Source organism: Bufo bufo, chromosome 2 (genome assembly GCF_905171765.1).
Source record: "Bufo bufo chromosome 2, aBufBuf1.1, whole genome shotgun sequence".
Lineage (NCBI taxonomy): Eukaryota > Metazoa > Chordata > Amphibia > Anura > Bufonidae > Bufo > Bufo bufo.
In genome coordinates, this window is record NC_053390.1 from 527,830,406 (window position 1) to 527,849,022 (window position 18,617).

The 18,617-nt window shown below is 43.0% G+C and overlaps 1 protein-coding gene across 3 annotated transcripts in view; it reads left to right on the top strand.

The window, feature by feature from the left end:
• Nucleotides 1-18,617, top strand: part of GRSF1 (G-rich RNA sequence binding factor 1) — an 84,760-nt gene that overhangs the window by 40,576 nt on the left and 25,567 nt on the right. For all 3 annotated transcript variants that reach the window (XM_040417940.1, XM_040417941.1, XM_040417942.1), the window contains 2 exons: nucleotides 8,124-8,245; nucleotides 8,362-8,500. In XM_040417940.1, the coding sequence (XP_040273874.1) occupies nucleotides 8,124-8,245; nucleotides 8,362-8,500 (261 nt within the window). The remainder of the gene's footprint in view (nucleotides 1-8,123; nucleotides 8,246-8,361; nucleotides 8,501-18,617) is intronic.

The following is an 18,617-nucleotide window of genomic DNA, read 5'->3' on the forward strand; positions in this document are numbered from 1 at the left end:
ATTGTGAAATACTCAGACCGGCCCGTCTGGCACCAACAACCATGCCACACTCAAAATTGCTTAAATCACCTTTCTTTTCCATTCTGACATTCAGTTTGGAGTTCAGGAGATTGTCTTGACCAGGACCACACCCCTAAATGCATTGAAGCAACTGCCATCTGATTGGTTGACTAGATAATTGCATTAATGAGAAATAGAACAGGTGTTCCTAATAATAATTATTAAGGTGAGTGTATATTACTGTAATGCTGCATCCAGGAAAACCAGACTGTCTCAAAAATTTTTATGGAACCTCTCTTGTGATAAACATATTTCTCCATTTGAACCAGATTGTGTATCCTAGCCACCAACTCGTGTATCGTCGGTAGTGGTGTGTCTATCCAGTGGAATGCAATAGTTTTCCTAGCTTGATATAGGATCCGTCCAATGGCCAGCTTCTTTTTTGCCATGCCCGGCAAGATCTCAAAGTATCCTAGTACACATGATAGGGGTGCAACATCAAGGCTTACATCAAAGACAGTGTTTATTAGTTCTATGACCTCTGTCCAATACCGCCTCAATCTCGGACAGTTCCACAAGAGATGAATTAAGTCCGCATTGGGCATGTCACATCTTGGGCAGAGGTCATCGCCCCTATATCCCATTTTTTTCAGGACCACCGGCGTTCTGTAGACCCTATGCAATAGGTACAATTGGGAGACTCTATGCGCTTCACTGACAGCTAATAACGGGCCATGGGTCTACTATCGTTAGACCCATGGAGTCCTCCGGGGTCGGAGCACCTCCATTAGTTAATGGCATAACCACAGACTTCGCCCAATTAATGCGGAGACCAGACAATGTACCATAGTCATTAATGATCTGCATGGCTCCTTTAAGAGAGTTCCTCCAATCCTCTATGAACAGCAGTAGATCAGCAGCATAAAGAGCAACTTTTTCAGTCAGCTCACCATACTGAAAACCTTGCACTGAGACTGCTTGTCTCAAAGCTTCCGCCAAAGGCTCCACCACCACCACAAATAAAAGCGGTGACAGGGGACACCCTTGTCGCGTCCCCCTATGCAACTCAAAGGGGTCCGACAGAATACAATTAACCCGCAATACAGCCTTAAATATATATTCATAAATATATATAGCCATAAATATCGCCATTCCACACTGTCGAATGCCTTGGCCGCATCAAGAGATGCGACCGCCACACACGAGGTGTGGACTTGGCTTGCCTGAATATTCAAAAAAAGTCTTCTGACATTAACAGCAGTGGATGCATTCGGCATAAAGCCCGCCTGGTCTGCGTGAATAAGCATCGTAATAACCCGATTTAGTCTGTTTGCCATCACTTTCGCCAGCAATTTCACGTCAGTCTGCAGGAGCGAAATAGGTCTATAAGAATCTGCTTCTTTGTAATTTTTACTGGGTTTCGGAATGAGTACAATTATAGCTTCATTCATCGAGGCAGGCAAGCGCCCCGCTTCCTTCGCCTCCTTGCAAACCTCCAGCAACTGCGGCAAAAGTATGGATGCATACCTTTTTATATAGTTCTGGTGGTAGGCCATCTCTCCCTGGTGCCTTATTATTAGACATGGATCCTAATGCCTCCTCCAACTCCTTAAGGGTTACTGGGGCATCTAACATATCTCTGTGTTCCACCAAAAGGGTACGCAACGGCAGCTGTTGTAAAAATTTCTGAATTTCCTCTTCTGAAGCTGCGATCTTGGACTTATACAGCGATGAATAGAAGGACTGCATAATATGAACTATCATGTCAGGATCATCTCTTATTACTCCCTCTGAATCCCTGAGCGCTGTTATATATGATGTCTGCTGTTGAGCTCTGGAAATTAAGGCCAACAGCCTCCCCGCTTTTTCGCCCTCCTCATAATAAGACTGCTTCTGGAAGAATCTCCTATTCTTTGCCTTTTGCAACAATTTGTCATTTAATTTTTCCTGCGCCTCCTTCCACTTTGCCTCAGTGTCCGCCGTTGGAGCAGCGACATGCGCTGCCTCCAAGAGCCCCACCGCGGCAGTCCAATCTTTGCACCGTCAGTTTAGTTTAGTTTTTTTTAGCATTAATATCCACTATTAATGGCCCCCTAAATAGGCCTTCATGGCATCCCACACCACAAGTTTAGATGCCGATGGGAGATTGATGTCAAAATATTCCTTCAGTTTGTCACCTATTCCCCCCCCCCCCCCCCCAGATCTGGTAACACATACAGCCAGTGCGGGTTAAACTTCCAGACCATGTTTCTCCGTATCCTGCTGGGCTGAAAATCAGCGATCGCCAGAACTGAAGAGTGGTCCGAGAGTCTACGTGGTAGATATTTGATATCCCGGATAAAACGCCCCATACCAGCATTCCCCAATATGAGGTCAATCCTTGATAAAGAGTCATAGGTAGAGGAGACACACGAATATTGTTTCATCAATGGATTTTTCAACCGCCAGAAATCTAACAAAAGGGATTCCCGCAGAAGCTTTCCAAATGGGGTGAGGCCGCACCCAAGAGGATGAGAGCCCCATCCCATCTTATCTAGTGCAGGGTTAACAATACTGTTGGTCTCCCATAACTATGACTGGGACATCCGGCACTTCCGCCAAATAACTCAGAATAGATTTTAGCACCTGCAGAGAGTAAGGCGGTGGGATGTAAACCCCTATTATTACACACGGGATAGTATACAGCGTGCAGTGTAGGCAAATATATCTCCCTTCCCTATCTATCCTATGTGAGATGCAAGTAAACGCTATGGATTTGTGTACTAAAATGCTTACGCCTCTCGCATATGTAAAGTATGTAGCATGATAGCAGTGTGCAGCCCAATGCGGACTGAGCAGTTTCGTTTGGTCCTCCAGTAAATGTGTTTCCTGGATGCAGCATGTCACAGGGTAGTGCTGTTTGACACTATCTAGAATAGCCCTCCTTTTATTACATTCCTTCACCCCTCTGGTATTCCAGCTGAGGAAGTGAACTATCCCTGCCATGATAGTAGTTTATTCATCGGGACATTAAATCGGATGCGACCCTGGGAGTCTACTGTTAAAGGGCACAACCTATTTCTCACGTCATGCTCTAGGACTCTAACTTTACAGACTCTAACTAGCAAGAATGGGAACCGCTCCCCTCCCCTGTCTTTAAACTAAGTAAACAAATAAAACCCAAAAAGGCGCTCTAGCCTCAACAGCGGGGCCCCACCAATGACACCCGTGTTACCAGGCCCGTGGGATCCAATTGGCACCCGCCGACAAGGCCAAGCACCAGTAGTTAGCCTATCTACCCCAAATGTAGGGCGGTATCAGCAAAATCTATAGGAAATAACAGAGAACAATTCTCGTCACACTTAGCAAATACACAAAGTATGCGACATACACCCACACCATCTGCACCGCTTAGAACAGGAAGTATTGAACCCAATGCAAGATGACCCCTCCATTAATAGGTTTTTTAGGAGCCATTTTACTCTCTACATTATAACCCACTTATAATAATCTCACCAGTCATACTGTCACACATACCGACTGACACACCACACGCCCTCAATGATGGTTGTTTAAATTATCACCACATCTTCCGGCCATCAGTTTCCCTCTGCCGCCAGCTGTCTCTCATGACGGTCCAGCCACTTCCTTGCTTCCTCTGGGTTGTCGTGGAAAGTCGTAGTCCCCAAGGCCACTATCCGCAATTTGGCAGGGTATTTCATGGAATACGCAACATTCAGGGACCGCAGACGTTTCTTCTCATTGCCTCTCTTTAGAGGCAATGCCATAGCCATCCACAGTTTATTTTTTTTTGTTTGTGTGTTTTTTTTTTTTTTTTACTGGCAGTATTTAATTTAACATGTCATGAAATGAAAAATGGAGAAATAATGTAGTCTAATTGAAAAGGAAAACAATTTTGTATTTTTTAATTTTTTTATACAGGGTGCACTGTATGTATATGTTAGATTATATGTAAAACTGAGAAAGGAGGTGATTTGAATAACTTTTTTCTTTAGTCCCACTAGAGGACTTGAACATATGATTGTTCAAGCGCTACTACCATAGACTGCTTAAGTATACTATTGCAGTCTATGGGGATCATCTATACTGCCTATTAAATCCTGTAGCAAATCATCTGCACCCACAATTTAGCCACTGAGGTGCTGATCGGAGGTCAAATGGAACCCTTTCCCTCTAACCTTTCAGATGCTGCAGGTGTCAGCAGTATTCCACAGCCGGCACCAGCTGCATATAGAGCGCACTTAACCTGCGAGCCTGCTCAATAATCGCCTCACACACTTCAGATATACAGTTAAGGGCCTTTTACACTGACCGAGAATCTACCAGATAATCGCTAACGGGTGTTCATAGGAAACGCTCATTCATGCAGACACCTAAGGCTACTTTACATTAGCGTTTTTTGCGGATCCATCATGGATCTGCAAAAACGCTTCCGTTACAATAATACAACCGCATGCATCCGTCATGAACGGATCCGGTTGTATTGTGTCTTATATAGCCATAATCACCAAAAAAATTACTGTACAGTACATACATGTATTCTAAAACAGGCAGCACAAGGCGGGACACACAGATGAGGAGCAGGACCCAAGGAGAGGCTGGGAGATCAGTGCACAAAAATACAGGGAAAAAGAATACTAGCTGAAAGAGCATACCTCAGTCTCATAGCAGCAACGCCCCAAACACAATGCAACAGAGGCGATTGTGGGGACTGAGGTATGCTCTCCACAATCGCCTCTGTTGCATTGTGTTTGGGGCGTTGCTGCTATGAGACTGAGGTATGCTCTTTCAGCTAGTATTCTTTTTCCCTGTATTTTTGTGCACTGATCTCCCGGCCTCTCCTTGGGTCCTGCTCCTCATCTGTGTGTCCCGCCTTGTGCTGCCTGTTTTATAATACATGTATGTATGTACTGTATATATATGTGTGTGTGTGTGTGTGTGTGTGTGTGTGTGTATATATCTATATCTTCTATTCTTGAACACCATTGAAAATCAATGGGGGACGGATCAGTTTTCTATTGTCAGATTGTGTCAGAGAAAACTGATCCGTCCCCATTGACTTACATTGTGTGTCAAGACTGATTCGTCTTGCTCCGCACCACATCGCGGACTGAAACGCTGTCCGCGGTAGGGACGCAACCAAACGGAACGGAATGCATTTTGGTGCATTCTGTTTTGTTCAGTTTTGTCCCCATTGACAATGAAGGGGGACAAAACTGAAGTGTTTTCTTCCGCTGTTGAGATCCTATGACAGATCTCGATAGCGGAATTGAAAACGCTAATGTGACAGCCTAAATCGTTTGCCGGCAGCAGATTGTGCTGTGTAAACACGCTCTGCTGCCGGCAAAAAATGAGTGTGTATGGGGACGAGCGATGGCATTGGTGATCTCTCCTCCCCATACTGTGGAAGCGTTCATGCAGTGGTCTCCTTCAATGTTGAGCAGGCACTTGTCAGAAAGGAATGCTTCCTTCCCGAAAATCACCTGCAAAATTGGCCCATTTAAAGAGACCTTTACATTAAAGTACGTGAAGGGGTTAAGGAAACTTCCGTCAGCGAAAGAATAAAGGACATTTCAGAGTTAAGCCGCTCCCAGTAGTGTCTGTCTATTGAACACACATACAAGTTTGGCTGAGAAGAACATGTATGGAGGAGGCTAGAAGAGATACAGTTGCAAGAAAAAGCATGTGAACCCTTTGGAATTATATGGATTTCTGCACAAATTGGTCATAAAATGTGATCTGATCTTCATCTAAGTCACAGCAATAGATAATTACAGTCTGCTTAAACTAATAACACACAAAGAATTAAATGTTACCATGTTTTTATTGAACACACCATGTAAACATTCACAGTGCAGGTGGAAAAAGTATGTGAACCCCTAGACTAATGACATCTCCAAGAGCTAATTGGAGTGAGGTGTCAGCCAACTGGAGTCCAATCAATGAGATGAGATTGGAGGTATTGGTTACAGCTGCCCTGCCCTATAAAAACACACACCAGTTCTGGGTTTGCTTTGCTTTTTACAAGAAGCATTGCCTGATGTGAATGATGCCTTGCACAAAAGAGCTCTCAGAAGACTTACGATTAAGAATTGTTGACTTGCATAAAGCTGGAAAGGGTTATAAAAGTATCTCCAAAAGCCTTGCTGTTCATCAGTCCACGGTAAGACAAATTGTCTATAAATGGAGAAAGTTCAGCACTGCTGCTACTCTCCCTAGGAGTGGCCGTCCTGTAAAGATGACTGCAAGAGCACAGCGCAGACTGCCCAATGAGGTGAAGAAAAATCCTAGAGTGTCGGCTTAAGACTCACAAAAGTCTCTAGCATATGCTAACATCCCTGTTAGCGAATCTACGATACGTAAAACACTAAACAAGAATGGATTTCATGGGAGGATACCACAGAGGAAGCCACTACTGTCCAAAAATAAATTGCTGCACGTTTACAGTTTGCACAAGAGCACCTGGATGTTCCACAGCAGTACTGGCAAAATATTCTGTGGACAGATGAAACCAAAGTTGTGTTGTTTGGAAGAAACACACAACACTATGTGTGGAGAAAAAGAGGCACAGCACACCAACATCAAAACCTCATCCCAACTATGAAGTATGGTGGTGGGGGCATCATGGTTTGGGGCTGCTTTGCTGCGTCAGGGTCTGGACGGATTGCTATCATCGAAGGAAAAATGAATTCCCAAGTTTTATCAAGACATTTTGCAGGAGAACATAAGGCCATCTGTCCACCAGCTGAAGCTCAACAGAAGGTGGGTGTTGCAACAGGACGACGACCCAAAGCATAGAAGTAAATCAACAACAGAATGGCTTAAACAGAAGAAAATACGCCTTCTGGAGTGGCCCAGTCAGAGTCCTGACCTCAACCCGATTGAGATGCTGTGGCATGACCTCAAGAAAGCAATTCACACCAGACATCCCAAGAATATTGCTGAACTGAAACAGTTCTGTAAAGAGGAATGATCAAGAATTACTCCTGACCGTTGTGCACGTCTGATCTGCAACTACAGGAAATGTTTGGTTGAAGTTATTGCTGCCAAAGGAGGTTCAACCAGCTATTAAATCCAAGGGTTCACATACTTTTTCCATCTGCACTGTGCATGTTTACATGGTGTGGACAATAAAAACATGGTAACATTTAATTATTTGTGTGTTATTAGTTTAAGCAGACTGTGATTGTCTATTGTTATGACTTAGATGAAGATCTGACCACATTTTATGACCAATTTGTGCAGAAATCCATATCATTCCAAAGGGTTCACATACTTTTTCTTGCAACTGTATCTGCTGGCTGACTGCAATGGTGTATGTTTGCCTTTAGAATGGACTACCTGCTAACCAGTGTAATGAATATGAAGTAGGTCATAGACATTACCTCCTGGTTTATATTCCAAGGTCTTTTAGCCAAATATTTACTATTGTCTGAGTTCTGACCTAATTTGCACCAAAAAGTAAGCAAAAAATAATAATCTGCTGCACCTCTCCTACCAAGGGGCATGGTTTAGAAGGAAGAATATATTGCTTAGCAAGGAAGTGCAAGGTATGAGATGAAAAAATTTTCTCCAATATTTAAGTTAACTAATCATTGGTATAGAGTTAGACATGGGTCTGGGCGCACGCCAAATTCATCATGCAGCTTGAGCCACTGTAATAGATTTGGTGCCTCTTTAGAGTGCCGGAGTGTACGCCATCTATAGGATTAATACGCTTGCCCCAAAATCTTTTGTGTAATAGAGCAAGAGACCTACAGTTTTTTTTTTTACTTTACATTTGTAGATAGGAAAGAGTATAAATAAAAAAAATTGCAATATGTAAGGATATTTAGATATGAGCATCAAGTGGATCACTCGCCATTGTACATTTACTATTGTATGTCCAATATGGTTCTTACTGGACCCTGTGGGTCATTTACATCAGTGTGAAGCAAATTGAAACGTCTTGTGTGATAAATGATCCCACTGACTGGCAATTTTTCTGGACCGGATTACGTTACTGATATATAAAGAGATATACCGTAATCCGCTCTGGTGGAGGATAGAATTGTACTAACACAAGGAGTAGAAATTGATGAATAAGGGAACTTAATTGGCATTGTGTTATTCTCCTCCTGCAGATTATGGGAAGGACATGTCTGGGAAGGTTGTGGATGCTAGTGAATTCACAGTTGTATCACCAGTCCATGATATCCACATTCGAGGTCTCCCTTTCCATGCTTCTGGGCAAGATATTGCAAATGTGAGTTAATGATGGGCAGTAAAAAAAAATAAAAAAAAGAAAGAAGTCCACCTCTGCCAAGAGCTCTGAAAGTAGCCTTTAGGATACTGCTCTAAATACCACTTTTGTTCCCACAGTTTTTCCACCCTGTGATGCCACTGAAGATAAATATTGAATACAGTGCAGATGCAGGAGGTACTTCTGGGGAAGCAGTAGTAAGATTTTTGACCCACGAGGATGCTGTATCTGCCATGGCCAAAAACAGATGCCACATGCGTAAGTCTTGCTGCCATTCCCATTGGTGAATGCCTGCCTTTCATTTTCTGGGAAGAAAATATTAAGGGATTATCCAACAAAAAATATCCACAGTCCCCATGTCCCCTTTCTGAATGCAGTGGACAGTGCATGTCCTTCCACTGCTCCATTCACTGATATAAGACTGACAGAGAACTGTGTATACAGGCTGTATTTCAGGATCGGTATTGCCGCCTCAGATTTTTCTAGATTATACACTGCTCAAAAAAATAAAGGGAACACAAAAATAACACATCCTAGATCTGAATTAATTAAATATTTTTCTGAAATACTTTGTTCTTTACATTAGTTGAATGTGCTGACAACAAAATCACACACAAAAAAAAAAAATGGAGTCACACTCTGGATTTGGAGTCACACTCAAAATTAAAGTGGAAAAACACACTACAGGCTGATCCAACTTTGATGTAATGTCCTTAAAACAAGTCAAAATGAGGCTCAGTAGTGTGTCTGTGGCCTCCACGTGCCTGTATGACCTCCCTACAACGCCTGTGCATGCTCCTGATGAGGTGGCGGACGGTCTCCTGAGGGATCTCCTCCCAGACCTGGACTAAAGCATCTGCCAACTCCTGGACAGTCTGTGGTGCAACGTGACGTTGGTGGATAGAGCGAGACATGATGTCCCAGATGTGCTCAATTGGATTCAGGTCTGGGGAACGGGCGGGCCAGTCCATAGCATCAATGCCTTCGTCTTGCAGGAACTGCTGACACACTCCAGCCACATGAGGTCTAGCATTGTCTTGCATTAGGAGGAACCCAGGGCCAACCGCACCAGCATATGGTCTCACAAGGGGTCTGAGGATCTCATCTCGGTACCTAATGGCAGTCAGGCTACCTCTGGCGAGCACATGGAGGGCTGTGCGGCCCTCCAAAGAAATGCCACCCCACACCATTACTGACCCAATGCCAAACCGGTCATGCTGGAGGATGTTGCAGGCAGCCGAACGTTCTCCACGGCGTCTCAAGACTCTGTCACGTCTGTCACATGTGCTCAGTGTGAACCTGCTTTCATCTGTGAAGAGCACAGGGTGCAAGTGCCAAACGTCCAGCACGGTGTTGGGCTGTAAGCACAACCCCCACCTGTGGACATCGGGTCCTCATATCACCCTCATGGAGTCTGTTTCTGACCGTTTGAGCAGACACATGCACATTTGTGGCCTGCTGGAGGTCATTTTGCAGGGCTCTGGCAGTGCTCCTCCTGTTCCTCCTTGCACAAAGGCGGAGGTAGCGGTTCTGTTGCTGGGTTGTTGCCCATCTACGGCCGCCTCCACGTCTCCTGATGTACTGGCCTGTCTCCTGGTAGCGCCTCCATGCTCTGGACACTACGCTGACAGACACAGCAAACCTTCTTGCCACAGCTTGCATTGATGTGCCATCCTGGATAAGCTGCACTACCTGAGCCACTTGTGTGGGTTGTAGACTCCGTCTCATGCTACCACTAGAGTGAAAGCACCGCCAGCATTCAAAAGTGACCAAAACATCAGCCAGGAAGCATAGGAACTGAGAAGTGGTCTGTGGTAACCACCTGCAGAACCACTCCTTTATTGGGGGTGTCTTGCTAATTGCCTATAAATTCCACCTGTTGTCTATTCCATTTGCACAACAGCATGTGAAATTGATTGTCACTCAGTGTTGCTTCCTAAGTGGACAGTTTGATTTCACAGAAGTGTGATTGACTTGGAGTTACATTGTGTTGTTTAAGTGTTCCCTTTATTTTTTTGAGCAGTGTATTCCTTACACACAGAGTGATCTGTTTTAAACACTTATTTCTTATAAGCCATAATCAACATTTATAGCTAATAAAAACCCAATAGTTAGTATCTCAGAAATTAGAATATTATAAAGACCAATTAGAAAATGATTAATACAAAAATGTTGGCCTACTGAAAAGTATGTACGGTACATGCACTCAATACTTGGTCAGGACTCATTTTGCATGAATTACTCCATCAATATGGCATGGAGGCGATCAGCCTGCGGACTGCTGAGGTGTTATGGAAGTCCAGGTTACATTGATAGCGGCCTTCAGCTCGCCTGCATTGTTGGGTCTGTTGTCTCACATCTTCTTCTTGACAATTCCCCATAGATTCTCTATGGGGTTTAGGTCAGGTGAGTTTGCTGGTCAATGAAGCACAGCACAGTGATACTCTGGTTAATAAACCAAGGATTGGTACTTTTGGCAGTGTGGGCAGGTGCTGCGTCCTGCTGGAAAAAAAGCATCACCATAAAGCTTGTCAGCAGAAAGAAGCATGAAGTGGTCTAAAATAGAGTCCTTATTCTCCTTAGCCCATAGAAGATGCTTCTGACTTGTCTCTGGGTCATGAGTGGCTTAAAACAAGGAATGCAACAGTTGTAGCCCATTTCCTGGATATGTCTGTGAGTGGTGGCTCTTGAAGCACTGACTCCAGCCACAGTCCACTCTTTGTGAATCTCCCACACATTTTTGAATTGCCATTTAACAATCATTTCAAGGCTGCCATTATCCCTGTTGCTTGTGGACCTTTTTCTAAAACACTTTTTCCCCTTCACTCAGCTTTCCATTAAAATACTTAGATACAGCACTTGTGAAGGATGTCAATTACTATCTTCTGGACAACTATCAACTCAGCAGTCTTCCCCATGATTGTGTAGCGTACTGAACCAGACTGAGGGACCATTTAAAGGCTTAGGACTCTGCAGGGGTTTTGTGTTGATTAGCTGATTAGAGAATGACACCACAATATTGAACTTTTTCACAATATTCTAATTTTCTGATATACTGACTTTTGGGTATTCATTAGCTGTAGGCCATCATAATCATCAACAATAAAAAAAAAAATGTTTGAAATGGATCACTCTCTCAGTAATGAATCTACAGTGCCTTGCAAAAATTAATAACCCCCCCCTTGACTTTTTTCGTATTTTGTTACATTACAGCCTTAAGTTCAATGTTTTGTTAATCTGAATTTTATGTGATGGATACAATAGTCAAAATATATAAATAAAATCTGTCATTACATATACACACCTTTTTTTCCCCTTCGCCCATGACAGCACGACGAGAAAGAGGATTCGCCCCCCACAGACAGGAAACCTGCAGAATAAAAGGGCGGACACTCCTCCCAATTCAGTGTGGTTTCCTGTCTCTGGGGAAGCCTGCAGTTTTTTTTCCTTTCAGGTTCCCTCCCTCTGGTGGTGCACCTACGCTGACCCCTATAGTGGACTGAATTTCTCCCCGTCGTACCTGCCATTCCCGGGATTATATTGCGGCATCTCTGGTGCGCTGAAAGGGATGGGCAGAGGCACAGCAAAACTCCTGAGGGGAGTACTTTGTGTGCTGGAGCATGCAGTGCCTGGTGGCATCGGTGATGCACTTCAGGCACAGACTTCCGGACCCCAGGGGGAGGAGGAGGAGCTTCCCGCAAGGAGTTAGGCCGGGGAGAGAGGCATGTATCACGTGACCGGCACATGCGTCGGACGTAACGCCATCAAAGAAGCGCCTATGAGGGCACACTGTGGATGGAAAGCCGGCGTCCTAGCAGCGCTCTGGTGCAGTAACCGAAGCAGCATGGAGGAGGACAAGCGCATGGAAGAGTCTGCAGTCCCTCCAGCCTTGGTACCTCTGAAGGGGTGAGTGCTCTGGGCATAATATTGTGCTTCTCTCTGCTGATGTACTTATGCTAATGCATTACAGACAAAACCTAGGATGGTGGTGACAAAAAGGAAGAATAAGGAATGTGTTATTTGTAAAACTGGGTTGTCATCTGAATGGGAGAAGAGGATGTGTCAGCCATGTATTGATAAAACGGTGGCTGAAGAATCGCCATCTTTTTACAAATGTCTTCAGGCACTAGTCAAATAGGAAGTTAATTCTACCTTATTTTAAAAGAAGAGTCCAAAATAAGAAGACATAATACTGTGCAGGAACATATTTTGTCTGATTTCTGGTGAAGACGACATACATTCCTCGTTATTTGGGCAGTCTGATGATTCATCCCTATCGTCTTCTGAAGAAGGTGAAATAAGTGGTAGACCCTGTTTCCCTATAGAAGACACAGAGAAACTCCTAAAAGCCGTACGTTCAACTATGGGCATTGAAGAGACAAAAGAACCCAGGTCCATCTAGGTTATTATGTTTTGGGGGGCTAGAATCTAGACACCATAGCGCCTTTCTGGTTCATAAAAATGTTTTAGCTTTAATCAAAGGAGAATGGAAAAAACCTAACAAATGTTTACATATCTAAAAATCTTAAACGTAAATATCCCTTCAAAGAGAGATTGTGCCACATGGGATAAAGCACCAAGAATTTCTAAAGCCATTTCTAAAGTATCTATGAAGATGGCTCTTCCCTTCGATGATATGGGGATATTAAAGGACCCACTGGATAAAAAAAAAGCTGATACATTTTTTAAATGGGCATGGGAAGCATCTACTTCTTCGTTCAGACCGAGCATAGCCTCTACTTGTACGGCCCTGTCTTTGATAGTATGGCTCTCTGAATTAGAAAATCAATAAAAAAATTAGAGGCCCCAGGGAAGAAATTTTATCAGCATTGCCAACTATAAAGAAAAGCAGATGACTTCTTGGCGGACACCTCAGCTGATCTGTTAGACTGGCGGCCAGATCTGCCGCTTTGTCTTATTCAGCCCGTAGAGCACTCTGGCAAAAAAATTGGGTGGGAGACTTCCCATCTAAAAATAAACTATGTGGGGTCCCTTGTGAAGGGGAGTACCTTTTTTGGACCAACTCTAGATGACTTACTAGATAAAGCGGTCGACAAAATTCTCCCAATCCCCCCCCCCCCCCCCCCCCCCCCCCAAAAAAAAAATGGGTTCAACCTCCCTTTTTGTCCTTTTAGAAGTAGTGAAGAAGGAGACAAATCCAGGGAGGACAGATTTTGGAACCAAAGGAGAGGTAGTAATTTCTTTTTCAACCAATCCTTTGGAGACAAAAAGAAAGAAGACCAGCAATGACTCCAAAAGTCAGGTAGGGGGCAGATTGAAAACATTTTTTCCCTGGCTGGTCCCAGATTTCTTCAAGTTCATGAATACTAGACACCATTCACAACGGATTAAAACTAGAATTTTGTCTGGCCCTGCCAGCAAGATTCTTAATTACAAAAGATCAGGCCTCTGCTCTAGGAAATTCGGCCATGGAAAGCGAGGTGCTAAAATTAGTAGAAAAATCTGTTTTAGTGCCAGTAACAAAATTGGAAGAAGGTGAGGGGTTTTACTCTCCCCCCGTTTTTAGTGGAAAAAAACGGACGGGTCCTTGAGGACAATAATAAAAAAAATTTAACAGGTTTTTACAGATAAAGTTCAAAATGGAAACTATAAAATCAGACATAAACCTCCTTCCTCCTCACTGTTTCATGGCAGTACTTGATCTCAAAGATGCATATTACCATGTCCCAATCTTTCTAGAGTATCAAAAATTCCTAAGAGTTGCAGTGAGAATAGGGGGTTACCTTCGACATTTTCAGTTCCGGGCTCTCCTGTCCATGGCTCCAAGAGTGTTTACGAAAATAATTGCACAAATGGCAACTCACATAAGGGAAAAAGATTTTCTCTTCCTACCATATCTGGACAATTTTTCTGATAGTGGGAACAGAAGAAGCTTGCAGAGCAGCAGTATTGACCATATCAGAAATTCTGAACAAGTTGGGCTGGATTTTGAATCTGGAAAAGTCAAGACCAGATCCCACCAGAAGACAGTCTTTTCTGGGACTGATATTAGATTCCTCCTCCCAGAAATGTTTTTTACCACAGGAAAAAGTAATCCTTTGTCCAGGAAAAAAATCTGAGATCTGATCAGGAACCCAGTGATCACAATGAGGAAGGGAATGTCTATTTTGGGGTCCCTCACATCATGCATCCCGGCAGTAAGATGGGCACAACTCCACTCAAGGGTACTCCAGTGGGAAATCCTGTCATTCTGGGAGAAGAACGACTCTAGAGGCAAAAATAAGATTATCAGACCTTACTCTTCAGAGCTTGAGGTGGTGGCTTGAGGAGAAGAATCTGATTTCAGGGAGTGTCATGGAATCTGTAAGACCTGATATGTCTAACTACAGACGCAGTAATCCAAGCAATAGCCAGCTTCTGGACCAAGGGCGCACCGTCACAGGGAGGACACGAGACCACAGCATAAGTAAAGCAAATCCCAGCGAGTACTTATAACGAACTTCAGGATTTTATTATTTCATATTATATCCAATTATACATGGACGCATTTCAGCATATCCAGCTTTCATCAGCATAAACATAGAAAGTAAATCTCCATCTTTATATAGCAATACAATTCACATAATCAATGACATCAGATGCCCATCTGCGGGCGGTAGATCACAGAATTTCCTAGTTACAAAATAACAAATCATCATATCACTACTAAACAATAATCATGAATAAACAGGAGCTTAACTTGATGCAGCTCATATTTCTTCATTGGTTCGCTATCTGTAAAAAAAAAAAAAAATGTTTCTTAGGCTACTTTCTCACCTATGTTTAGGTGCGGATCCGTCTGGTATCTGCACAGACTGATCCGCACCTATAATGCAAACGCTTGTATCCGTTCAGAACGGATCAGTTTGCATTACCATGAACAAAAAATGATAATGCAAACTGATCCGTTTTGACTTACATTGAAAGTCAATGGGAGGCGGATCCGTTTTCATTTGCACCATATTGTGTCAGTAAAAACTGATCCGTCCCCATTGACTTACATTGTAAGTCAGGATGGATCCGTTTGGCTCAGTTTCGTCAGACTGACATCAAAACGCTGCTAGCAGCGTTTTGGTGTTTGCCTCCAGAGCGGAATGGAGGCTGAACGGAGGCAAACTGATGCATTCTGAACGGATCCTTATCCATTCAGAATGCATTGGGGCTGAACTGATCCGTTTTGGGCCGCTTGTGAGAGCCCTGAAACGGATCTCACAGGCGGACCCAGAAACGCCAGTGTGAAAGTAGCCTTACAGATAGCGAATCAAAGATAAAATATGAGCTGCATCAAGTTAAGCTCCTGTTTATTCATTTATCTTTTTATTTATTTATACACTGATGATTATTGTTTAGTAGTGATATGGTGATTTGTTATTTTGTAACTAGGAAATTACGTTTGGTTGCTATTTAATCATGTGACTTACCGCCCCCAGATGGGTCTGATTTCATTGATATGTGAATTGTATTCTTATATAAAGATGGAGATTTACTTTCTATGTTTATGCTGATGAAAGCTGGATATGCTGAAATGCATCCATGTATTAATTGGATATAATATGAAATAATAAAACCCTTGAAGTTCGTTGTAAGCACTCGCTGGGATTTGCTTTACTAACTACAGACGCAAGCCCTTGGGGGTGGGGTACTCTCATCCAAGAGATCTCCCTTCAGGGTCGTTGGAGGGATACCCAGGAAAGAGGATCCTCCAACCTAAAAGAACTAACTGCGGTACACCTTGAAATGAGCTCTGTCCTCCCAAGAATAAGAGGAAAAGATATCAGGGTCATTACAGACAACAAGACAGTAGTCTCGTATCTGAACAAACAGGGGCACAAGGTGCAGAACTCTGATGCAGGAAGGCCAGAAAATCCTCCTATTTTCAAAAAAAGACACTGCCTCGGTCTCGGCAGTACATATCTAAGGTGTGGAAAATGGACAGGCAGACTTTCTGAGTCGCCATTTTCTTTTTCTCTCAGGGCGAATGGACTCTAGACCAATTCATTTTCAAGAAAATAACGGCCCTCTGGGGACAACCAGACATCGACCTCTTTGCTACTTACCAGAACAGTAAGCTCAAGAGATTCTTCCTCCTAGACCCGGCGGGATCCTCTTGTGGGATAGATGCTTTCCTTCAGAACTGGAATTTTCCCCTAGCTTACGACTTTCCTCCTCTTCCCTCGATTCCTCGTGTTTTACGGAAAATCAGGGAAGATTGGGCGAGTGTAATTCTCATTGCCCCATTTTGGCTCAGAATCATGTCCATCTCGGATCCCTGGGTTCTTCCTGAGTTCTGGAATCTATTGAGCCAAGGCCCAGTATTTCACTCGGGCATAAAAAATCTCCATTTAACGGCCTGGAACTTGAAAGGTACTTGTTAGGTAAGAAGGGATTCTCTGACGCCCTAATCTCTACCCTTCTTAAGAGTAGGGAAAAAAAGTGACGGTGGCTATTTATGCTAGGATTTGGCAAAAATTCCTAGATCCAGATTGACATCCCCTCTTCTGCTCTTATTCATCTAATTTTAGAGTTCCTTCAGAAGGGACTGGATTTAGGGCTAGCAAGTAGTACTTTGAAGGTACACGTTTTCAGCTCTGTCAGCTTTGTTTGATCAGGACATAGCAGGGGTCCCATGGGTGTCCAGGTTCTTTAGAGCAGTAGCCAGATTCACCCCAACAACTTCCACTAGACCTCCTCCCTGGCATTTAAACCTAGTGTTAAAGGCTCTAACTCGACCTCCATTTGAGCCTTTAGAGACCATCTCCAATAAATGTCTCACCTTGAAGTTGTGCCTTCTAATAGCCTTAACATCTGCTTGCAGGATTAATGAGATTCAGACCATCTCCATTTATCCTCCATTATTTTAGAGGATAAAGTTTTGATTTGGCTTTTCTTCCAAAAGTCGTTTTAAAATTTCATAGGTCCCAGGAGATTGTTCTTCCTTCACTGTTTGTTTAGAAACCCTGGGTCTCAAAAAGAAAAATCTCTTCACTGCCTAGACATTATTAATTGATTTGATTAATTACCTATCTCGCACTAAAGAGTGACGCAGATCTTCTTCACTCTTTGTACTCTTTCAAGGAGTGAATAAGGGAAAGGCGGCCACAAAAAGTTCTATAGCTAGGTGGATTGTCTCTACTATATGCCAACAATGCCAGAACAGGTCAGAAGCACAGAGGTTAAGAAATTATAAGCTCAGAGTCCTGTCTACAAATGCTCGCAGTTTAGGTAAAAAAATCAATGAACTTGGGTCAATAATGGCATCTGAGAATGTAGATTTAGTGGCTGTTACGGAGACATGGTTTATTGAAAGAAATGACTGGGACATAACCATACCAGGGTACTCTTTATACAGAAGAGACAGAGAAGGCAAGAAAGGAGGAGGAGTGGCCCTGTATGTGAAAGATAGCATTAAATCTAACCTAATACAAGTTGGTGAGGCCAACATAGAGTCAGTTTGGGTTACGTTGCAGTTTGCTAACCATGCAGTAACTCGTGTAGGTGTGATATATAGACCACCTGGTCAAGTTAAAGAACTAGATGATCTACTAGTTGAAGAAATAGCTAAAATGACAATGAAAGGAGAAGTTATCATTATGGGAGATTTCAATCTTCCAGATATAAACTGGAAAACCAAAATAGCAAGTTCTACCAGGAGTACAGATATTCTAAATTCCCTACTGGGGTTATCTCTACAACAAGCGGTTGAGGAGCCAACCCGGAGGGAGGCCATTTTGGATTTGGTATTCACAAATGGGGATTCGGTATATGATGTCATTGTAGGCGAAACCTTGGGATCTAGTGATCACCAGTCAGTGTGGTTTAATATAAGAACTGTGAAAGAGTCCCACCACACAAAAACAAAAGTTTTAGATTTTAGAAAAACAGACTTTTCAAAAATGAAATTAGTCATAAATGAGTCCTTATCAGACTGGAACGGATTACATGGAGTCCAGGAGAAATGGGACTACTTAAAAGGTGCATTATTGAAGGCAACAGAAAATTGCATTAGACTTGTCAGTAAAAGCAAAAAAAGGAAGAGACCACTGTGGTACTCAGCAGAAGTGGCCCAAATCATTAAAAATAAAAAGCTAGCATTTTGTAATTATAAAAAAACCCAGAGCAATGAAGATAAGGAAATCTACAAGATTAGGCAGAGAGAGGCCAAGCAAGTTATAAGAACTTCTAAAGCGCAGGCAGAAGAAAAACTAGCTCAGTCTATAAAAAAAGGGGATAAGACATTCTTCAGATATATAAATGAAAAAAGGAAATTAAAACAAGGAATAACTAAATTAAAAACAAAGGACGGAAGGTATGTAGAAGAGAATAAAGGGCTAGCCGACTGCCTTAATGAATACTTCTGTTCAGTTTTTACAAAAGA